The 24,491-nt window shown below is 47.9% G+C and overlaps 1 protein-coding gene across 2 annotated transcripts; it reads left to right on the top strand.

Moving 5' to 3' along the window:
* Nucleotides 1–1,526: 1,526 nt before the first annotated feature.
* Nucleotides 1,527–7,214, top strand: LOC125509273 (putative leucine-rich repeat-containing protein DDB_G0290503). Of its 2 annotated transcripts, XM_048674204.1 has the most exons (8): nt 1,527–2,313; nt 2,425–2,622; nt 2,697–2,822; nt 2,940–2,995; nt 3,275–3,398; nt 3,724–5,784; nt 6,383–6,492; nt 6,612–7,214. In XM_048674204.1, the coding sequence occupies exons 1-8, from the start codon at nt 2,239–2,241 to the stop codon at nt 6,793–6,795; spliced, it is 2,934 nt and encodes a 977-aa protein (XP_048530161.1). In that variant the 5' UTR covers nt 1,527–2,238; the 3' UTR covers nt 6,796–7,214. The 2 variants fall into 2 exon arrangements, with proteins under 2 accessions (XP_048530161.1, XP_048530166.1); XM_048674209.1 differs by lacking the exons at nt 1,527–2,313; nt 2,425–2,622; nt 2,697–2,822; nt 2,940–2,995 and adding an exon at nt 3,050–3,188.
* Nucleotides 7,215–24,491: the final 17,277 nt, after the last annotated feature.

Consider the following 24,491-nt stretch of genomic DNA (forward strand, 5'->3'; position numbering starts at 1 on the left):
TAAAATCATGCAAAACCATAATCAATACATGTGTGTCACGTCCACCCACAACAGAACATAGACACTCGGGCTGACTTGGCCACCATCGAAGACTTGACTCACCATGAAGGACATCCCATGAATGCATTATAGTAACATTATCATCAACATTCATCGCTTGCGAAAAGGTCCTACAAACATCAATCACCATGAACCAAGAGAGAGAGAGAGAGAGACTTCCCAATTACACACCTTGTGGAGACAAAACCCATCGCGGCGATCGGAGGTCACAATGCTCCAGTAACTCCTTTTGTGAGGCATCCTTGTAATCCATCGAACCTACATGGTGACTTCACTGCTACGCAATAAAAAATACACAACCTCCACAACACATGATGGACAGTCGATGACAATGGCCATGAATCGAACAAAGTTTGGTCGCCACCATCATCATAGGCACACGAGACTCGATGCCGACAGATCCAGGGTAGCCTCCCTATCACCCACACGAACAAGTTAAAGACCAACCATCTTGCTATAAGAAGGTACTCCAAAGCAATGCATCAAAAAAGGGCATCAACACAAGCAACATAATTGTTATTCGATCTAGGAAAACCAAGAGAGCCTCACTATGAGGGTTGTGAGGAATTGAGGTAGTCCTTGGTAAAAATCCTATTTCGACTTGAACCTTCAGTAGCAACTCGCTACCGTGACATCATAGCTTGGATCTATTGATCGATGAATTTTAGGCATCGCTAGTGATAAGCATTGCATCAACGAGAGGGCGATGGGCAATTGCACATAGGAGGCTTGCGATAGATATTGGCTAGGGTACTTATTGATTTGTTGATGCTAATATATTGGAAGATGCATGTATCACTCGCTCCATCCCATGCATCTTCCAATACGTCAGAAGTGGCTGCTTGCGTGTCGGGCGATATGCCCGTACGTCGTTAATCTATAAAGCTTTGCTTTTCTTTAAAAAAAAAAGAAGATGCATGTATATGCATGATTTTGCCATTCAGTAGCAACACGCTACAGTGACATCATAGGTTTCGTGGAGTTTAGTTGAAAAATTTAATGATTCCACATATACAACGACATCACATATAATTTCATCCTTTTGTTTCTATGAAGACAAACCCAACGTGTTATTCACCAACACACCACTTGGGCATCCATTTGAATCCAACCAAAAACATTTGTGGAAACACCCGCGACGTCTTTCTCACGGGTTTATTAAAACATACGCAAAAACAGGCGGTTCCATAATTCAGGTTCCATGAGACGTGCACCAGCGAAAGCAAGATCGCACCGTCTGCCTCACGGTTTCACATCAACATCGACAACCCTCTTTCTTCTAAAAAACCAAACAAACATCGACAACACTCCAACACGCACCTCACCTCACTAACCCGTTTGCTAAACCAGCAAAGAAGCTGAATTAGTGGTAGGTCTCAAGTAAGTCGCTCACACGTCCACGCTTATTTCACAGAAGCAGAAGAAGAAGAATTGCCTTCGGCAGGTCCACCCAGTGACACAGCCCAGCACGGCCCAGAGGGTCAGTGTGATCGGTCTCCTCCCTGCCGGCGCACCGCAGCTGTGAAGCTCAAGCAATGGCAGCTCCAGATTTTTTATCCGTCGCCATCCTCCCACCTCGCTCTAGCTAAATAAATCTCCATTGCCCTTTTCCCCAAATCAATTGACCACCATTTTATAGACTCCGAACCTTCTCTCTCCCACCTCCTCTCTCTTTCTTTCTCTCTCTCCCCCCCCCCCTCTCTCTAGCGCCTAAACCCCCAAATCAGAGAGAGAGCAAAGCAGAGCTGTAGTGTGTGCGTGTGTGTGAGAGAGAGCTCGGCTGGGTTCCTTTCTCTCACTAGATCTGTCCACTGGTGGTGTGCCCCTGCCTTGCCTTTGCCCAAAGCCGCCCCTGCCCCGGCCTTCTTGCTTGCCTGCGCTGCGGTGTCACCCACTGGCCACTCCCTCCCTCCCTCCCACTCTCTATGCGTGCTCCGCCCCTGCCTCCATGTGCTGCTCTCGCCGCTCCAACTAACCACCACCCGCACCGCACCGCAATGCCAAGCCTGGCGTCACTGGATTCGCGCGCACGGCATTGCAATGCCGCTGCCGATCGAGGCGTGACGGACTAGCCGGCCGGCCGAGAGGAGCAAGCAAGATTTCGTCTGGTTCTGTTGGGGGGCGGTTGGCTGCTTGCTTGGCTGATTCCTCTCGGGCGCAGCACCCGCCGCCGCCGGCATGTTCAAGTCGGCGAGGTGGCGCGGCGCCGGCAAGGCCAAGGCCGTGTTCAAGCTGCAGTTCCACGCCACCCAGGCACGCCACGATCCCCCGCTCGCTCTGGAGGAAGCAGAGTCTTTTGGTTTCGGTTCTTGGTTTTCGCGTTCGATTTGAGGCGTGACGGACGGAGCGCGCGTGTTCCTGCAGGTGCCGGAGCTGGGGTGGGAGTCCATGATGGTGGTGGTGACGCCGCAGGACGTCGGCCGGCCCACGGCGCGGACGGAGCGCGCGGAGGTCGCCGACGGCGCCTGCCGCTGGCCCGCACCGATCTTCGAGGCCACCAAGCTCCCCTCCGGCAAGGCGGCCGCCGGCGACAAGATCTACCAGTTCCTCGTCTACGAGACCGTAAGCGGCCCCGCATTAATCATCAATCGAAAGCGACCGCGCTCGATTTGTTCTGACTCGGCAATGCCGTGCAGGGGTCGGCCAAGGCGGCGCTGCTCGGGGAGGCGACGGTGAACATGGCCGACTACGCGGAGGCGTTCAAGCCGTCGGCGGTGACGCTCCTCCTCAAGGGCAGCCCCGCGCCCGGCGCGCTGCTGCACGTGAGCACCCATCCCCCCACCTCTTTAAAAAGCTTGCGGCGTTTTCCTGTGACCTGTGACGGCGACGCGCTCGCGGCTCCTGATTTTGATGGTTGCTGCTGCTGTTTCCTGTGACAGGTGACCATCCAGCGGGTGGTGGGTGGTGCCGGCGGTGGGTGCGGTGACGACGGGAGGTAGGTCGCCTTGCGTCGCGTTGGTTGGGGATTAGTTTAGACACATCCGCTGCATCCTGGTTTGAGCTTTAAGAGATCATCTCGTCTCATCTCATCTCACATCAACCAGATTCACTTAGACATTTGCTGCTAGCTGCATTGTGGCTGTTTGCACTTTGAGGGTTGTGCCTGTGCCTGTGCCTGTTGCATTTCGGTGTGTGCCTCAGGCATGGTGCATTTGCTTTGATTCACGCGTTCATTATGTAATTGGTTACTGATTCTTGCTCTTCGCTGCGACAGTGAGAACGGCGACACGGCAAAGTCTTCTCCACGGAGGACGCTGCAGAGCCAGCTGAGCCGGTGCGAGGACGAGGAAGCCGAGAAGGCGAGGTCGCTTGCTGCCGATTCGATGAGCCCTGTGCATGTAAGTAACCAGTGAGGCCTAGTGGGGAAGAGTCCTTGAGAGCTTTCCTTTTTTGATCCATCATCATTGCATTGCTTTGTTTCATTTCTGTTGATGGCCAAGAAAGAGAGCTTTTGGCATGCTAAGCATATTGCAAAGAAAAAGGGAAGCTACGTTTGTTTGGTTGATCATTTCTGGGGACACATTTGCTGTGTGACACTTTTTGTTTGAGATCTGAATTTCTCTATCCTGTAGTGAAGGGGGAGAATTTAGAACTGAACAATGCATGCACTAGATCATCTTTCCCTATGTTCATCAGATAGTAACTGATAGCTTTCTTGTACAGGATGGATTGGTGATAAGCAAACCACCAGGGATGAGGTTTCCCTTGAGAAGAAATATGCCGGCATCTGTTGAGCCAGCCAGCCACCTCCACAATGCCAATGGCTTTGACGCCGTTTCGTTGTCGGGTTCAGATGGGAGCTCAGGAAGATTCACTCCCAAAACCAGTGCCAACATGCATAGCACATTTCTTCAGGATGCGACCAATGTCCTCTCGCCTTTTGCCAACAATGCTACCTCGAGAAACCCGTTGAGCTCTGGTGACTGGTCAGGAAGCTCAGCTCCTGATGCTAGCACTGATGGGTCGACGAGCAACTCGGGTGAGACGGGGTTGAGAGGTGCAGAGGATGATGTAGAGAAGCTGAGAAGTGAGATAGGGACTTTGACACGTAAACTGGATGTCTCAGACATGGAGTTGCAGACACTCAGAAAGCAAATTGTGAAAGAGAGCAGGCGAGGGCAAGATCTTTCCAAGGAAATGAGTAGCTTGAGGGATGAGAGGGATGCACTCAGAAGAGAATGTGAAGGCCTTAGAGGGATGAAGAAGACGATCCATGATGCAAATGGATCAGGTAAACGGTTGTCAGACGGGGAAGATCCCTGGTCTCAGGTTGAGGAGCTGAAGCAAGAGCTGGGCCATGAGAAGAACTTAAACGCAGATCTACGTGTACAGCTACAGAAAATGCAGGAATCCAACTCTGAGCTGCTTCTGGCTGTGAAGGATCTCGATGAAATGCTGGAGCAAAAGAACAGAGATATGTCCATTTTGCAAGAAGAAACAGTAGAGGATCCCCAGGAGGCACAATATGAGCATGCACTGTCAAATGTGCACAGTGCTGGACACAAGATGGACATGTCTGAAACAAGCTCGTACCAAGAGAAGGAGGACGAGCTTATGCTGGATGCATTGGTGAAGAAGAGTGACGGCATCACTAGTTCGGAACTACAAGAGAAGATTCTTGAACTGAGCGATGAAATCGAGCTGTACAAGAAAGACCGTGAGGATCTTGAGATGCAAATGGAGCAGCTTGCACTTGATTATGAGATTCTGAAGCAAGAGAACCATGACATCTCTTCGAGGCTTGAACAAACACAACTGAGAGAGCAGCTAAGGATGCAGTATGAGTGTTCAGCACATTTGTCTATAATAAGTGATCTTGAGGCCAATGTCGAGAATCTGGAGAATGAACTCCAGGAACAATCTCAAAGATTAGAGGCTGATATAGCAGAAGTACTGGCTGCCAAGGTTGAGCAAGAGCAGAGGGCCATAAAGGCCGAGGAGTCTCTGAGGAAGGCGCGGTGGAACAATGCTACCACTGCCGAGCGACTTCAGGAGGAATTCAAGAGTCTATCTTCACAAGTATCTTCTGCTTTCAGTGCCAATGAACGGCTGCTTGTGCAAGCAAGAAAAGAGGCTGCAGAACTACAGCTGCAGAAGAGCCAGTTGGAAGAGCTACTGCAGAAGGCCCACGAAGATGCCGCATCAGTCCAAGAACAACACCGGGTGAAGATTCAGCAGTTACTTACCCTAGTGGATTTCAAGTCAAATGAGATAGATAGGCTAGTGGTGGAGCTCAAGAGCAAGAGCGACGAGTTCGAGAACCAGAAGAGAAGTGATGAGTCAAAGTTAAATGATCTATCAGAAGAAATTGAACAGCTCAAAGCCAAGATTGACAAGCTATCAGCTGAGAGAGACAATCTCGTGGAAAGGAATGAGCAGAAAGACATGGAATTGGCGGCAAATGGTGAAAAGGACATGGTCTTGCAAGACAAAACTGCTGAAATTACTTTGCTCAATAAAGAGCTTGCATTGCTCAAGGACCAGATGCAGTCATATTTGGAGGAGCTAGACACTCTGAAACGCTCCAAGAGTGAAAGGGATGAGACAATAGGGAAGCTACAAATAACTATTGGATCGTTGAAACTCCAGTACGACAATATGAAGAACTCGTTGTCCACAAAGGAGGCTGAGAAAAGCAACCTTGCTTCTCAGGTGCTGAAGCTGAGAAGAGCTCTTGAAAGCAGGGAAGGTGCCAAGGAAAATGGTGTCACTTCAGATACGACGGTAAATATCGAAAACCAGATATATTTGTAGCAACATGACATAGTAATAGTTTCATTAGTTTACTTTCTGTACTTACTTTTCATGCTAGCTTTCTCTCATATGCGTAATATGCGTAACGAAGAAGGCATATGTAAATAGATAGATCAACAACTGAAAACTTTCCACAAACAACCAACCAACAAAAACTCATCCTGAACAAAGAAAATCATAGAATATTTCCACAAGAACTCTCATTTAAACCAGTAGGTGTACCTTCCCTTTTGTATTTAAAGTCAGCATGCTGGACAGTGCACAGTCTTAAAACCCATGAGTTTGTGGGTTGTCAACACGAATAAGTAGGTGTCACTGTGTAGAGATTTTCCATTATTACGTGCTTTGTTGCACATGGGAAGATAAATCTGGCTCTAGCTACTTATATCCACTATTATGCTGTACAACCTGCTTCCTAGAGGAGAGGGACAGCTTTGAATGGAGGCCCCCACCAGTGAGAATATGATATTTCAGTGCATGGATCTGTTGGGCCTTTTCATAGCAATGCTCATGCTGCAATCATACACTTTGGTGCCTCAAAAGTGACACACCATGTTATGCTTTGCAGGATAATAACCAGCACGCTAATTCGAAGCGCATCAAGCACGACACCCTCAGCACCGGTAACGGTGACGCCGCGCCAAGCTCCAACGGACACAGCAATGGCCACGACACGAGGTTATCATCTTAAATTAGATTACCGCGATCGGTCTTCTTAGCTTTAACTTTTAACTCCAGTTATACAGGAGCAGAAGTGTCTGACATACTTTGCTGCTGTCGATTTTTCTCGCTGCCAGGGCCGCTGCTGAGCAGTCCTCAAAGGAGCTGGAGTCTATGAGGGAGATGAACAAGGCGATGCAGCAAGAGCTCAACGAGCTGCACGAGCGGTATTCGGAGATAAGCCTCAAGTTCGCGGAGGTGGAAGGCGAGAGGCAGCAGCTGGTGATGACGGTGCGGACGCTGAAGAACTCGCTGAGATGATCCATGGCTGCTGCTGCCTGCTCAGTGCTCACTCACCCACATGTAGCTTCAGGATTAGGTGATGATACCCCCCCTCCCCTCCCCAAAGGAGGGTTTTGTATAGGCGAGCAGCTGGATGGTGAGTTGTATGGAGCATCATCATCCAGAGGCTTGCAGAGGCCAGGCAAGGGCCCTGGTAGCAAGGGCCCTCTGGCCTGTCACAATACACAGCATGTAGATCCACTCCCCCACACAATAATGTTTATGTGTTTTTTCCTCTTCGGCATTGATGTGTGCAGGATGTGTCAGTTGTTGTGCCTCTAGAAAGAGCCGAGTGTGTGTGTGTGCGTGTGTGTGGTGTTGTATAATTCTCCTCATGTTTGGCTGTGCTGGAAGAAAGAAAAGTGAGAGATAAAGGAAATGAAGGGACAGTTTGAACCTTTTCTTTTGAAGCAACTGACGATTTGAAATTGGACTCGCAGCCTATCGATGTTCCTGTCTATCTGGCCGAAGTTGCACGGAAATTTCGGATCACCCCTGGGTCGCTCGTCAGGGCGGCTTTCTCGGTGATCTCCCGGCGCCACCGCCTCCCAGTGCTCCTCCCGCCGTGGCCGCCGGTGACCGCTGCTGGGGCTGCGGCAGGCCCTGCTTCCTTGTTTTCCTTGGTTCTCCCTATCTCCGTCCAGGCGGCTCGGCAGATCACCACGGTTGTCTGCGGCTGCGCGCAGCGTCTCCCTGCGCTCTTGCGTCCCATCTTCGTCATCCCAGGTGCCAGTTTTCTTTTTTCTTTTTTTGAAACAAGGCAAAGGATTTGCCATTTCATTAATTAAGAGAGAGTTGTAAAGTCCAAGGACAACAATCATACAATGGCCAAGATAAAGCAACTACTCACGGTGTAAAATTACATCAAGCCCTATGACACCCGCCAAAGCCCACAGGGCCGCCTCATCCATAATTTTTTTCCACGAGAATCATCAAAGACGCGGAAACGTTCCGGAAGACCCTAGCATTTCTCTCCTTCCAAATTTCCCAAGAGATAAGCATAAGGAGGGAGGCCATCCCTTTTCCGTTAGGCGAGCGCGTAAGCACCATCTCAGTCGACCAATGCCTGACACTTTGCATAGTCGTCCAGTCTGCCGTGACAATATTGCTCAGTCCGGTCCTCGCCTTTACCGTATTCCAAACTGCAACCGAGAATCGGCATTGGAATAGGAGATGCGCCGCGGACTCGTGGACTTGGCTACAAAGGGGACACAAACCGCAGTTTGGCCACTCTCTCCGTTGTAACCTATCTGCCGTCCATACTCTGTTGTGAATGATCAACCAAGCGAAGAACTTGCATTTTTGTGTAGCCCAGACTTTCCAAACGGTCTTTAGAAGTGGTGTGGAGGTGCGCCCCTCGAACTGTAGCGAATAGGCCGATGAAGTGGAGTAGATACCGCGCTCTATAAGTTTCCAAATGATCGTGTCGTTCGTGGCTTGATCTAAGGTTATTCCATCCAACTTCTCCCAAAGGATGGTAAACTCCTGTATGTGCCCGGCGGTAATGCCATTTGCCATGTCAACTTGCGAAATCCATAGATCATTAGTGAGGGTCTTCCTGACAGAGCAATCTTTCTTTTTGGAGATCTCAAAGATTTTAGGGGCGATGTCCATCAGCCTGAGATCATCAAGCCAGGGGGACGTCCAGAAGCAAGCCTTATCTCCGTTTCCAACCACGACCCTCGTTGCTGCCGCGAAAAGGTCCCTGTCAACCTCCATGCAAGGGGTGCCTAACCCAACCCATGGCTTTGGCTGCTCCGCCCACTCGTTCCAAAACCACCTCAAGTGGAGGGCAGTGGCAAATTTGTCAAGGCTTAGGACGTCCAGGCCGCCCATAGCTTTAGGACTGCAAACTCTGTCTCAATTGATTTTACACTTGCCATCAGTGACTTTGTCACAACCAGCCCAAAGGAATACATGTCATAAGGCATCAATACGCTTCATCACCTCTGCTGACAGGATCAGCGAAGTAATGCTGTAGATAGCTATGGCAGTGAGAACCACCTTGACTAGAACAACCCTCCCAGGGGCAGCCAAGCATGTTGGTTGTACCTGGCAGTGATGGCATTTTTGTCATTTCCTTGCGGAAGGAATTGCGTGAAAACCCTTGATCTAATTTCATGTGTTGTACGAGTATTAGAAGATGAAGACGCTCATGCAACGTTCCTTTCATTTTTTGGTTTTGCTAATGGTCAGGTGTCTCATTTTTTAGTTTTTTTCTGAGAAACGTCTCATTTTTTAGTTTCTGTCAGTCAATCGTTTTTTCTCTGGCTGTAGCAGCCCATGTAAGGTGATCGGTACCATCTGGATGCACCGTCCACGCACAAGGATGTGATGGATTCGTTAGCCACAAGCATGTGACATATTCCGACATGTATGTATGTATGTATATGCATGCATGCATGCATGTATGTATGCGCTGAGATGAACACATCACTGCCATTTAAACAAGTGATGTGTGTGTTGTTCGCACATGAACACATCACCGTGTATCTCCAACGTCGAGGATGATGCACCGTAGCTCAAGTTGAAGGAGACCCATCCGAAAGCGTGGTACGCAAGCAATCCGGCGGACGCTTTTGAGGACCCAAAGCCCCACACGCCCGGGAGGGACCCCGTCATAGCGCGCGGCGGCTATGGGCTGCCCTAGGTCGACCTGATCGCCCCTAGAGCCTCGAGGTTCACCTGCTTACAAGAAAAAGAACGGACGAAGAACGAGGAGGAAGAAGAACAAGGGAGAGAGATAAAAGTAAAGGTAAAGCTAGTATATTGATTTGTTCGATTGTGTGTTGTTCAATTGGCCGTCACCCCTTAGGTATATAAGAGGCGGCTGGACTTCCCGTGCAAGGAAAATGTTTGGATTCACGTCCAAAACCCTAGTCAAATTTGGATTGGTTTTGTCCGAACTTTTCAAAACTGTTTGGTTTAAACTGGCTGCACCTTACGGGTAATTTTTAAGGTGGTAAACCACCTCGGATGGAAACGAGCCCAAAAACAATCTTAACCGTTTTGACGAGACAAACAACTTTTATGTTGAACGTTTTTTGATCAGAGGTCATTTTGAGGGTCAAATTAGTCGCGCAAAATAGATTATTATTCGTGCTACCCATCATACAGGGTGCCTGGTGGGGCGCGCAATTTTTTGCCTTCTGACAGGGCTGTATTCTAATGGCTTTAATTTTTGCATACGAACTTGGATTGAGATGATTTTTATATCAAAGTTGACCGTTTCGACGCGACGAAGACAATTCGTGTAAAAACGTTTCTCATATGAGGGCGTTTTGGAGACTTAATTGGCCGAACAATACTTTGAGTACAAAATCTTAATACTTTGAGCATAGTTTTGGCCCTTGAGATGAGGTCACATGGTGATGACCCAAACTTCAAAGATGTTTATGTCAACAATACGAAACTTTTTTTTGTAGATCACTTCTCCATTTAAGGCCATATTAAGTAAGTCTTGGCCGTGCCAAAATCTGGTGTCAACATATGCCTCCCTGTTTTTTGGCAAAACTTGTGTGCCGAAAAATAACTTGCACAAAGTTTGTTCTAAGCGCTATGTCAACACTCCATCGGCCATTTGTAGGTGCTTAGGACGATAGGTATATGTCGGCCATTTAGATTAGCAACAAAAGTGAAGCTAATCGCACATATGATGATTTGATAATACCCTTTCAAGATTTAAGAAATTATATTGCATCCATGGATTAAAATAAGCCCATTGAAAATAACCAATCACACCTGATGACGAATTCCATGGCATAGGCATCAACGACATAGTTGAAGGATATGGATAATGTGTTGACCGAAGATGTTGAAACCTTCGGCTTGGTCCTTCATAGTTTGCACTCTTTTCCTTCTTCATCTTTGCCGCACGTCATGTAATGGATACTTTCACATAATTCTTATTTTAAATACTTTCTTTAGGAACCCATGCCATGTTTCTCTCTTCAAGTTCTTGTGCACTAAGTTTTTGTAATTTTTTCTTTTACCAATATGATAAGCCGAGTGAGCACCCCGGCTGTGATTTTGTTTGAACTAATGGCAATTCTTCTTTTACCTTGCTCACTCTCAACTTCTTCTCTTCATATTTGACACTTGATTGACTTGCCTCATTGACTTTAGTAGCCAATGTCAACACTTTAATTGGCTCTTTGTTATTTGAGATCAAATCTGAAGTAGCACACTGACGACCATCTCTTTCATGCGGTAAACTTGCTTGACCACCTCTTTCTTCTTCCATGAGCTCTGGACCGATTCCTTATGATTGAAACAGCCTTTGACGTGTGATTTTTCAAATGTTGATCTTCTTGGAGCTGCACAGTATTGGTGAGACGGTCTAAAATAAGATGGAGAATGTGCCCTTGTATCATACCTGTCCCATGATGGATATGGATTTACATGAGCATAAGGAGGTATCCATGGCATTGGCATTGGCGGCCAAAGTAAGGATATGAATATGCTGCATTGAGAGTCTCACTTTGCCAATACCGATCCTTGGATTTGTGCCTGGGGGTGATCTTGATGCTTCTGAATTACTTGACCGATAAGCACTTTTCTCTTCACTCTTCTTTTAATATTTATCTAATAATTCAGCAAAGGTTATTTTCGATCTCTTACCCTTGCGCTTATTTTGGTCTTTGTTTTCTTTTTGTTTGCTTTCATTGATCATAGGATTTGCTTACTGCCCCCCAGTCCTTGGCGTCTTCACTGTAACTTCAATAGAACCCATGCCTTCAAGAATATTTCCATTGCGCACTTGAACAACTTCTTTACTTGAAAGCTTGATCTCATCACCTGCAAATTTTTACCTTCTCTTTAAATGGATCGGCTTGAAGTAGCTGATGCAAAAAGTTTTGCCATCAGGACCAATCGAAATAGACTGGTCATCTCTTGGTGTTTCAAGAAATTTCAATCATCCTTTATCAATGGCCGATTTAACTATTTGATGAAACATGTTGCAATCCTCGAAATTATGCTTGGACGAATCATGCAACTTATAATACATTCGCCCCTGGATGGATGGCTTGACATGGTGATCAAGAATTCTAATGTAATTATTTTTCAGCAACAAATCAAATATTTGATCACACATGCTTGAGTTGAAGGTATACTTCTTGTTTTCTAGCCGGTCTTGGTGTACGAACGGCTTCGGAGGTAAGCAAACGAATGGTACCGATTTGGAATCTCCTCGTTTGGCTATGCATTGTGTTTTCCACTCTATCTCCGATGTCTTTGCATAAGATATTATATTAGCATCGAATATCTCAAAAGAATTTAACATTGGCTTTAAGTTTTTGAAACGTAAATAGTTAGAACACACGTGTCTCAATTGAGACCAAGTGCAAGCCAAGTATGAAACAAGCAAAGCTACCCACTTAGAGATAAGTTTTAAGTAAAGCAACGGGGAAGCCTTTGGCTGCAATAATAAGTCACTATCGGTCTTTATGAATGGCACAATAGGTTGACCGATATACTTTGTAACAATTTTGTTGCTCATAAGTAAATTACCCTTCATCATTGGTCCTTCAAAATTACTTATAAGATTTTTTTCGAATAGATGCATCAACAATAAAGTTGTGACCAAATCTGAAAATAGATAAATCACTTGTTAGACATATGTAGCGATCCGACCTCAAACGGTCAAATCTCTGTATATAAGTGTCATTCTTGGATCGATAATGCTGACACACACAGTACTTAAAGGATTTATAATAGAGTTCAATCACACACTTATTACATCGAATGTCTCAAAGAGAGTACTTATTACAATAATATGGCTGAAGGCCGTCTAATGAAGATAACAACGGAAGCTTCGAAGGTAAAATGAGTCCATCAACTCCAACGGCATAGCTGAGTGCACGACAACGACCTAGCGCACCTTACTCTTTGTCTGAAAACTGCAACATAATACGTTGCAGCCTGTGTAGGTCAACACATGGAATATGTTGGCAAGATAACACTATAGAGCAATGAACAAGTAACAGCTATAACTATATGCATATATGGCTGGTGGAGGCTCTATGGTTATCAGTTGCATAAAGCTAGTTTTTCCCTACAACAAAGGAATATATTTTATTTAACTACAAAGTTTGTTGAAAACATTGAGAATGGTAACCCCATCTCAATCCCAAAATTAACAATCATCAACCCAACAAATTAATTAAGTAAAGTGATGAGATCAACATAGTAATTCAAGCACCAGATACTCAAGATGTCCATAACCGGGGACACGGCTAACCATGATTAGTTTATACACTCTGCAGAGGTTTGCACACTTTCCCCACAAGACTCGATCTCCTCCGTTGCATTTCTCGTACTGCATGATGTTTGAGAAACGGATGACCGAGACACAGTCTTTCCGGAGAGGTTCCCTTAACCGATAGATAGACCAGTACACCTACAATCCCCTACATCTGCTAGCCCATCATGGAAAGGATTCCCACAACGTACTCAACTATGCTAGATCCCATAATGGCTTGTGGCTGCACACGGAAGTTTTCAGCATGAATAACATAATGATCCCTTTGAGCCCGGGTGGCGAACCATAGGAAAAATCACACGGATACCCCAGGATTCTCCTTTGGACAGCACCGGATTTCCCCAGGTGCCCACAAACCAATCCACCCAGATGTGTGTTAAAGTAGCCACCTTAAGTAAAACCCTTAGTTCATAATAATACGCACAACTGTCATGAATCACTTAAACCAAACCATGTCTACGAGCATAGCATAGCAAAGTATAATAAGCGTAACATAGTAACTCCCAAGGTGTCGGTGTCAAAACCGGCGGATCTTGGGTAGGGGGTCCCGAACTGTGCGTCAAGGTCGGATGGTAACAGGAGACAAGGGACACGATGTTTTTACCCAAGTTCGGGCCCTCTTGATGGAGGTAATACCCTACTCCTGCTTGATTAATATTGATGATATGAGTAGTACAAGAGTAGATCTACCACGAGATCAAGGAGGCTAAACCCTAGAAGCTAGCCTATGGTATGATTGTTGTATATGGAGTTGATGTCCTACGGACTACAACCCTCCGGTTTATATAGACACCGGATAGGGTTAGGGTTACACAGAGTCGGTTACAATGGTAGGAGATCTTGAATATCCGCATCGCCAAGCTTGCCTTCCATGCCAAGGAAAGTCCCATCCGGACACGGGACGAAGTCTTCAATCTTGTATCTTCATAGTCCTGGAGTCCGGCTGAAGGTATAGTCCGGCTACCCGAACACCCCCTAATCCAGGACTCCCTCAGTAGCCCCTGAACCAGGCTTCAATGACGACGAGTCCGGCGCGCAGATTGTCTTCGGCATTGCAAGGCGGGTTCCTCCTCCAAGTCCTTCATAGAAGATTGTAAACACCAAGAGTAGTGTCCGGCTCTGCAAAATAAGTTTCCACATATTGCCATAGAGAGAATAATATTAACACAAATCAAATCTGCTGACGTATTTCGCAGTGCGTCATCACACTACGGCCAAGTCCTTTACTCGAATCATTTTTACTTTTCCACCTCAGCACGTTTTGCGAGGCGGTTTCCTTGGCACGTCTTGTCAAAGCAGAGATCGTGTACCCCTTTTACGGGACTCTCATCAATACGGACGTGGGTAACCCAACCGTGCCCGTTAGCACGTTTCCTCGATTAAAGACGAGTCCCGAACGGTTATGGGGATGGATCTTGGTATTCAACCTCTTATAAAGAGACCAAGGCCTTACTCCTTTTTTCAATCTCAAGCGAGTTCGCCCGTCGCCTCGAGTTCCAACACCCTAGGCTCCAGATTCCAGGCGCTTTGGACCTTCACGATGTCCGGTTCTGACCTTCAAGGCTGATGGACGCCCTCCTCCGTCACGGAGGAGGACGTACTAAAGTTGAGGGAGGCTAAGTTCCTGACCGGCGAAATTTCGCATAGGTTGCCTTCTCAAGGGCAGGTCATTCCCAGTCCCCAGCCCGGTGAGAGCGTGGTGTTCATGTCTCACTTCCTTCGGGGGTTGGGCTTCCCAATGGATCCCTTTGTGAGGGGACTGCTGTTTTATTACGGGCTGGAATTCCATGACTTAGCTCCGGAGTCCATCCTCCATATCTCCTCGTTTATTGTCATGTGTGAAGCGTTCCTCCGTGTTACCCCTCACTTCGGATTATGGCTCAAGACCTTCGAAGTGGAGCCGAAGATGATCAAGGGACGGCACGCAGAGTGCGGAGGCGCTGTTATAAGGAAAAATGCTGATGCTCCATGGCCCGAGGACTCTTTTCAAGAGGAGCTAGGCTTGTGGCAACGAGAGTGGTTTTATATCACCGCTCCCCGGAGCACCAAGTGGGTGGCGCCTCCTGCCTTTCGCTCGGGTCCCCCACCACAGCTAGCGTCATGGGTCAACAAAGGGTTAGATTGGGGTTTTCCCAAAGAACTACCCTTGTTACAGGGCCGCATTAAGGATCTCTTGGAAGGAGACCTCAGCCTGGTCAAGGTGACGCAGGTCATGCTGATTCGCCGAATATTGCCCGGCAAACGTCGCTCCCTTCGCCTGTGGGAGTTTAATCCAGAGGGGCCGCGAGCTCTCCAGAATTTCATGGGCACAACGCCCGCGGAGATGTATAAACTGTTCTTCGGATCACAAGAGATGTGTCCGGATTGAACCGAGGACGCAAGCCTAAGCTGCAGTCGCCCGGATACTCAAGTAAGCAACCTTGTGCTCGGACCTTCTATCCGTATAATTGTCATAAACTTGCTCTTAAAAGAGCCGTCCTTTTAAATAGGAGTGGATAGCGAAGGCAAAGCTGATCAGGTGTCCGGCTCCCCTTCCCGAAACCAGGCCGGATCCCGTGCTGGTCAGGATGCTGGAGATAATGTCTTTGGAGAGAAGCAAGGGGGAGGACAAGGAAACTATGGCCTCCTCGAAGGAGGCTGCTCCGAAGGGGGGAACCGACAATTCCTCTCCTAAGGGGAAGAAGAGAGCCACCTCTGATGACCCGGAAACCATGGCCTCGAAGCGGGGGAAAAAAATCCTCGTCAGAGGGTCCGACGCCGGGGAGTTCCTCGGCCGGACTACGCCCTCAAGGGGATCAGCCCTCTAGCGAGCCGTAAGTAGAGAAAGATTTTCCTTTTGAGGGATGAGGGAAATCCTTGATTTATATCTGAGAAGATTAACCGAATTTTTACCTTGTAGCTCGGACCTCAGCCCTTCTCAGCAGAGCTCGTCTTCGGGGGATCTCCTTCCGGAGATGATGGAGAGCGGGACGCCTCCCCCTGCCGTGCCGCCTAGCGAGGCGGGCGACCCTGAGGTGTCGTCGCGAAGGGTTTCTCCGAATCCGGCAGGGGCGGAAGATAGCTATGTGGCCCCCCGAGGTTCTCCGCGTCCGACCTTCGAAAGAGGTCGTGGGACAAGTCCGGCACTGTCTGGTGCTCGGCCGGAGGAGCTAAAAATTCTGCTGGGGCGAGCTTCTATCTCGGAGGAGCACTGTGCATTGATGGGCACGGTGATTGAAAGGATCTCATCCGCAGAGAGCGGATTGCATGAGGCCGTCAAAAGTTTACTGACGGGTTTTGAGGTACATTAGATAATGTACACTTTTGTCAGTTGCGCATGAATAAGATGCGCCCTGTGTAGATAGTAGCCCCTGAGACTCTGCGCGTCGTCAAGAAATGACGGCACGCGGAGGATCATAATCCCAGGTCTAAGATGTCGCCTTTGAATGTAGGCGGCAGGGTGTTCGGAATCGAGCCGAACTGATGGTTTTGCCGAACTAAAGCGGCAACTGGACGTGGCAGATGCCGACATCGCGCTTGTCAACAAGCGGCTTGATGAGGCTCACAGTATGTAATTCCTCAGGCGGCATCAGGTAAGAAGAGTTTTATGCCAGTGTCTTGCGATGTGTGTGCTTGACGCAGACGGTGCGGCCGCCGTGGAGAGTCTTAGGGCAAAACTTGCCCGAGCTAAAGAACAAGCCAGAGAAAGTGATGCGGCTGCCAAGAAAGCCCTTGAAGAGCTGAGAGCCGAATAGGCTGCTCATTGCCGAAGCAAGGAAGAGATGGCCGAGATGGCCGAAAAGTTAAAGAGTGCTGCAGACCGTTGCAGACTTCTTGAGAAAGAAGACCAGGCGAAACAGACGGACTTATAGAAGGCCGCTGCCAATGCCAAGGACGCGCGCTTTGCGATGAGAGCTGCGAAGGAGGAGCTGCATCAGGCCGAACAGATTGCGGCTGGAAAGCCCTTTATGCTGCGAAGGAAATTTTGCGATCCGAAGTTTGCTCCGTTGGACCGGATGTGGAGTGTGGAGGATACCTATCTGGATTTGGCAGCGAGTGCTGCTGATGCGACCGAACACTTTCGAGATCAGAAAGATCGCGAAGTGGAAAAGCTTTTCTGGTCGCAGTTTCACAATCCAGAGCGTCCACTGGCAGTGGACGATCGTTCGGCTCAATGGGCCGAACTGAATAGGTTGTCTGGACTCGCCATGAAGTACGTCATGGGTCATCTGTGGCCAGGGAGATCGGAGCCGAAGAGTTATTTCAGTTTGGTGCAGCAATTCCTTGACGCGGTGCCGCGTATTAATGCAATGAAGAGGTCAGCATGCATAGAGGGCGCAAGGATGGCTCTTGCCCGTGTCAAGACATACTGGGCAGAGATGGAGACCACCGTTGTTGCGTCCTGAGATTCGGACAAAAGCTGAGTACCCTCCGAGCACTATTTTCAGGAAGTCCTTGAAGGCGCTCGTGTAATAGAGACGCAGTGCTCGAAAGATGCTATGTTATGATAGCATATGTAATTATAAAGTAATATTTTGATAAACTGTAGTGGCCTTTTTATACTTGTGCCTTCAAGTATTGGGAACACCTCCTGTGCGGCCGTTTTAAGATATATATATACAAAATCTGAAAGATGGCAGTCGTTGGCTTCAGCCCCCACGCACATAGTGCGGGGGTGCTCACAGAAGACGCATTTTCACACTTAACCCAACGTCTTGGTCCTACAAAGGAGGTGATAGCGCAGCGGGCCAGGCAACCGGACTATAATGCTTTAGCACTTTCACTTAGCCATAGGAGCTTGACAGTGAGACTATTTAGGTAGCCCCTTGGTGGCGACTGCGCTCGCCCGAGTTCGGGGCGTGTATGTGCCTGACCGGAAAGCGGCCCTTCGTTAAAGCGGAGGAATCCGATAGATTCCGATAGGTCATTGAGTGGCTGACCAGTCTCACACTACATCATGACAGTCAGTTTTCGGCTTTCTCTACTGAGGTGCTCGCCCGGCCGAACCGGGGCACAATCGCAGTAGTTCTCCTGGTGCTACCTTAGCCGATAGAGCGGAACGTAAGGTAGCCGAACTCAGGAGCCGGGCAACCCAACATTTGACCAAAGACATGATTCGGAGCTGATGCATATAATGCCAAAACTCGCGACGCCGAACACTCCCTAAGGTGTTCGGTCTTTATGAGTGCGGGCGAAACAACACTCTTTATTAAAAAAGCCCCTAGTGTCCAGGTATGTGCAAAAATTCTGATGTGGCCACATGCCAAGACGCCAGCCTCCTCCTTTGGTTATATCAGAAAAAACCAGGGGATGTGTAGCAACAAGAGACAGTAAAAAAGGTTTACGCAGGGTCTTAATCTAAAAAGAATCCTTTAGGACGGGTCCCTACTGCACGTCTGCGCCTGTGTCTCCGTTGTGCCGTATCCTGGACGGGCGCCGCGCGACGTTCATCTGTAAAAGAGAGGAACTGAGTTGAAAACGGGTCGTGCCGAACAAAAGTTTAAAATAAACAAAGTATAAAGTAAAATATATAAAATTGAGCTTTATTGTCTCTTATTGTATATGCATGGAGCCCCTAGTGGGGGTATATGGCCACTAAGCCTGCATCAATGATGATTTTGTCCCGAACTCGTCTATCCGCGTTCGTGGTCTTTAATGACCTATTTCGAAGTTTTTTGGCCGGTGAGGCCATTTTACTGTGGGGCTGTCAAAGCGGCCGCACAGTCCTCCGCTTGGGGAGGCGCACTTTAGTGCTTCCCCTTCAAAGAGATGATGCCTCGTGGACCGGGCATCTTAAGCGCGAGATATGCATAATGCGGTATTGCGTTAAAGCGGGCGAAAGCTTCGCGTCCCAGTAGTGCTTGATAGCGACTTGAGAATGGGACGACATGGAAGGTCAGCTTTTCATGGCGGAAGTTATCGGCAGAGCCGAATATAACTTCGAGCCGGAGAAAACCCATACAATGGGTGTCTGGACCAGGCGTTACCCCTTGAAAGGAGGTTTTGCTGCGGCGGATTCTTGCTGGGTTTATCCCCATGTGATGGATTGTATCCTGATATATCAGTTTTATTTCACTGCCGCCGTCCATAAGGACATTTTAAAACCGGAGTCCGCCAATTATTGGATCGAGTATCAAGGCAGTCCAGCCTGCATTCTTGATATTTCTAGAATAATCTAGCTGATCGAAGATGATTGGTTTTGACAACCAGTGGCGGGACCCTTTGGGGATAGGTCGTGTGGTGCGTACCTTTATGGGCGCCGCACGTTTTGTTATGTGAAGTAAGTTCACTGTTTTTACTTCTTGTGGGAAGTTCTTTTGTTTCCTGGTGCTTTGCTTTTGGGGTTCGTCCTCGTCTTCGCTTGGTGTGTCGAGCCCCTTGTGTTCGGCATTGAGTCTGCCGGATTGTTTGAAAACCCAACAATCTCTGTGGGTATGGTTAGCAGGCTTCCCGGGAGTACTGTGTATCTGACATATCCTGTCCAGGATTTTATTTAAGTTGGATGGATCGTCCCTATTATCCTGGAGGGGTGGTTTTGTCTGATTTTGTCGTGAACCTTTGAATCCGGCATTGACTACCGTGCTCTTCGGACTTTTTTCCTTAGTCCGGCGACGGTCCTTGTTGCGTTGCGGTTTTCCGTTTTCATCCCTAGTTTCGGATGTACTTGGGTCACTGGGGCTGCACCTTGCCAACCAGCTGTCCTCTCCTGCACAAAAGCGGGTCATGAGGCTTGTTAGTGCGGCCATTGTTCTTGGCTTTTCTTGGCCGAGGTGTCTGGCGAGCCATTCGTCTCGGAAGTTATGCCTGAAAGCTGCTAAGGCTTCGGCGTCCGGACAGTCGACTATCTGATTCTTTTTAGTGAGGAATCTATTCCAGAACTGCTGAGCTGATTCTCCAGCTGTTGAGTTATGTGACTAAGATCGTCTGCATCCGGAGGGCGGACATAGGTCCCTTGAAAATTTGCTCGGAAAGCATCCTCGAGCTCTTCCCAACTTCCAATTGTGTTTTCAGGAAGGCTTTTAAGCCAATGCCGGGCTGGCCCTTTAAGCTTAAGGGGTAAATATTTTATGGCGTGGAGATCATCTCCTCTAGCCATGTGTATGTGGAGGATATAATCCTCGACCCAGACTCCAGGGTCTGTTGTTCCATCATATGCCTCTATGTTTACGGGTTTGAATCCCTCTGGAAATTCATAGTCCAGGACCTCATCGGTGAAACATAGGGGGTGTGCGGCGCCCCTGTATTTGGGTGTGCCGGATTCTGATGATGGCTTTATTGCATTGCTTACGAGAGCTTGCTTTCTTGGCCCATAAATGGACCTAACTGGGCCATGATGCGAATACTTAGGTGGGTCGCATGCCGATTTAAGTGTGGCGCCGCTTGCCGCTTTGTGGGGTCGTCTATCCGACCGTGTGGCTTTCTTATTTTTTGAATGCGAGGGCTCTAGGGCCTCTTCGTCGAATTCAGGCAGTAGCTTTCTTTTCGGATAGCTTTCAGTGCGGCGACCGTCGCCGTATTTATCTGCGGTATTGATTACTTTGCTCCATCTAATCCGGAGTGCATCTTCCGTTGTTTTTAGCTTCCGCTTCTGCTTTTTCAGGCTGCGTGCAGTTGCATCGAGTCTCTTGTGGAGATTCTTCTGCTCCATGGGTTTATCCGGCGTAAGGTCGTCCGGAATGCCGTTTTCGCCGGAGGAGGGATGTTCGGTTTCTCTATCCGTATTGCCCTGTTCGGACGGTTGCTCTAAGGCCTGCTCGTCATCTACCGGCTCATCCTGCTCTATGGCTGGGTTTTTATCGAGGCGGGGCTTGGGTCGGTGTTTACGCTGACGCTTTGATTGCTTTTCGGGGGGTCGATCTCCCGTTCCATCCCCTTTTTCCTCGTTGTCGCTTCCTTTAGGGGTATCCACCATGTACACATCGTGAGATGAGGTGGCTGTCCAATGCCCTATGGGCGTTGGTTCATCGGTATCTCCTACATCGTCATCCATGCTGTCGATGTCTCCGGAGTCGAAGTTGAGCACGTCGTTTAAATTGTCGACAATGGCTACCAAGTGGGTGGTGGGTGGGCTTTGAATTTCTTCATCGTCCGTATCCCATCCTCGCTGACTGCAGTTTGGCCAGGGCTCTCCTGATAAAGAGAGAGACTTGAGAGAATTCAGGATATCGCCAAAAGGTGAGTGCTGAAAGATGTCCGCGGCGGTGAACTCCATTATTGGTGCCCAATCGGATTCGATCGGCAGGGGCGCGGGGGGTTCGGATTCCGGAGAGGAGTCCGGATCCTCGGAGTCGTGAGTCACGCAGAGTGTGGGGCCGGCGTTCGGCTCGATCGCCTTTGAGATCACAGCCCCCGAGGTGACGTGCAACCGCTCATCCTCGATTGACACAACTGGCTCCAAATTAAGGGTCAGAGCTAGTGCATTTGCGGCCTCCGGGATACTGTTCGGTGACATAGCTAGATCATGCCCCGCGAGTTAGTGCGGCGCGCTTGGTTGTGGCTCGAATCCGTCGAAGATCAAATCTCCGCGGATGTCTACCATGCAATTTAGGCTTCCAAACCGGACTTGATGGCCAGGGGCGTAGCTTTCGATCTGCTCCAGGTGGCCAAGCGAATTGGCTCGCAGTGCGAAGCCGCCGAAGACGAAGATCTGTCCGGGGAGAAAAGTCTCACCCTGGACCGCATCGTTGTTGATGGTCAAAGGAGCCATCGGGCCTAAAGGCGACGACACAGAGGAACTCTCAATGAAAGCACCAATGTCGGTGTCAAAACTGGCGGATCTCGGGTAGGGGGTCCCGAACTGTGCGTCAAGGCCGGATGTAACAGGAGACAAGGGACACGATGTTTTTACCCAGGTTCGGGCCCTCTCGATGGAGGTAATACCCTACTCCTGCTTGATTAATATTGATGATATGGGTAGTACAAGAGTAGATCTACCACGAGATCAAGGAGGCTAAACCCTAGAAGCTAGCCTATGGTATGATTGTTGTATATGGAGTTGATGTCCTACGGACTACAACCGGAGCAACCCTCCGGTTTATATAGACACCGGATAGGGTTAGGGTTACACAGAGTCGGTTACAATGGTAGGAGATATTGAATATCCGCATCGCCAAGCTTGCCTTCCACGCCAAGGAAAGTCCCATCCAGACACGGGACGAAGTCTTCAATCTTGTATCTTCATAGTCCTGGAGTCCAGCTGAAGGTATAGTCTGGCTACCCGAACACCCCCTAATCCAGGACTCCCTCACAAGGTTTGAATAAAAGGGCAATAGGTACTACCTCCTCAAACTGACATGTTAAACAGATCCTACTCATGCAATATTTGAGGATTGAGACTAATGCATAAAATTGGGTAATAAGAGATATGATCAAAGTGTTACTTACCTTGGCGACGATCTAAAAACCCTAGTGACTCGTAGTAGCACACTTCGCACTTCGGAAACTCTATCGTGAACAAACAATAGCATACATAAACAATTAAGCATAAGATGCAAGGGTAAAACTCAAATGAAAAGATCCAAACTGACAGTACAACTGAAGAGCTTCGATTTGCAAAAAAATCAATCGAATCGGAGCTACGAAAAACAAACTGCGGTGAAAAGAAGTTCGAATTCAAATCTGCTTGCAACCAAATTTTAAATTGCCAAAACCATGTTCAAGTTGGTTAATTGGAAAGAGGGGATCGAGACGAAGATTTTGGCGTTGGTTTCACTGGATTTGGTCAAGCGAGTAAAAAAGTTGCGAGGGTTTGAGGGCTAATCTACGATAAAAAAATCACGGATAGGTCCCTGGTCGTAAAATAAAATAAAATAAAATAAAGCTATCGAACAAACGTTTGCTATCAGGGACAAACGAATGAATATGTTCGCTAACAGTGGCGTTTGAGTGAACGCTCGCTGATTAGCGAACTCGGAAAAAAACTGATCTTTCGTTGAACCGAAAGAAAACCGACAAAACCTAAAAAAACCGATCTAGGTTTTATACCTAAAACCGGCAAAAAAACGGCGGGCGGCGGCGGTCAATGGCGGCTCCGGCGAATGGCGCGGGCGGGGCGGCTTCGGCGGGTGGCGGCGGCACGCAGCGGCGGCGACATCGGGTGTAACATCCCAAAATTTTAATTTGGAATGTTATACATAGGTCATCAATGCATATTATATTTTATTGCATTTTGTTTTGCGATCCTAGAAAATCCTAAGCAACTCAAGGACCCACGGAGAGAGTTGGGATTTCACTATTTCATATTTGAATTTTCTCAAATATTGAAAAAGGGGATCATTTTGGTTTTAATTATTTCTCCTCTCCAAAAATATTTCAAATTAAAATATATGAGAGGAGATAATATGACTTCTCCAAAATAAATAAAATATTGGGGGAAACATGTTAAAATCAAATAAATATTTTTATTCAGATTTTATTGCTAGTTTACTTAAATTAGGAAGAATATGCATTTTTCAAAATTGCATTCTTAGCCCAAATAAATGTTCACTTTATCCGAAATATTATTAGAGGACCGTGAAATTTTATTTCAGGATTTTTGGACTTTGTTTGGTATTTCTTTCATTTATTTTACTCCGTTCGTTAAAAAAAACGACCTACAGGCCGTGCCCGAGCCGGACTTCCCCGGTCGGCCCCTTTAAAAGGCGAGGCCCGACCGCCAGGCCAGCCTCACCGCCCGAAACCCTAGCCGCCGCCGCCCGCCGACACCGCCACCGTCGGAGCCCCGCCGGAGTTAGCCGCCGCCGACGGTGGTCTTTTCGCTCGGTTAGGTAAAAATCGTCTTGGTTTTTTTTCGGAAAACCCTAGATCTGTTTTTTATATAGATCGGTTTGGTTATCCGTCGGTTTATTTATTTAGCGGACGTTCATCCGTTCGTTCATTTTAATGAACGTTGTTCGCCGGTTAGGCTCAGACAGCGAACGCTCGTTCGTTAGTCTTTGCTACCTCTTGAGCACTGCGTTGGATTTCCTTGAAGAGGAAATGATGATGCAACAAAGTAGCGTAAGTATTTCCCTCAGTTTTTGAGAACCAAGGTATCAATCCAGTAGGAGGCTGCATGCAAGTCCCTTGTACCTGCACAAAACAAATAACTCCTCGCAACCAACGCGATAAGGGGTTGTCAATCCCTTCACGGTCACTTACGAGAGTGAGATCTGATAGATATGATAAGATAAGATTTTTGTTATTTTTATGATAAAGATGCAAAGTAAAAGAAAAGTAAAAAGCAAAAGAAATAACTAAGTATTGGAAGATTAATATGATGAAGATAGACCCGGGGGCCATAGGTTTCACTAGTGGCTTCTCTCAAGAGCATAAGTATATTACGGTGGGTGAACGAATTACTGTTGAGAAATTGACAGAATTAAGCATAGTTATGAGAATATCTAGGTATGATCATGTATATAGGCATCACGCCCGAGACAAGTAGACCGACTCC

Source organism: Triticum urartu, chromosome 1, assembly GCF_003073215.2.
Source record: "Triticum urartu cultivar G1812 chromosome 1, Tu2.1, whole genome shotgun sequence".
In the NCBI taxonomy this organism is placed as follows: Eukaryota; Viridiplantae; Streptophyta; class Magnoliopsida; order Poales; family Poaceae; genus Triticum; species Triticum urartu.

Excerpts from the sequence above, each read along its gene's own strand:
- LOC125509273 (XM_048674204.1), top strand. The coding sequence starts at position 2,239 with ATGTTCAAGTCGGCGAGGTGGCGCGGCGCCGGCAAGGCCAAGGCCGTG. Across the intron at positions 2,623-2,696 it reads AGTTCCTCGTCTACGAGACC|GGGTCGGCCAAGGCGGCGCT; the intron begins GTAAGCGGCCCC and ends AATGCCGTGCAG. Across the intron at positions 2,823-2,939 it reads CGCCCGGCGCGCTGCTGCAC|GTGACCATCCAGCGGGTGGT; the intron begins GTGAGCACCCAT and ends TTCCTGTGACAG.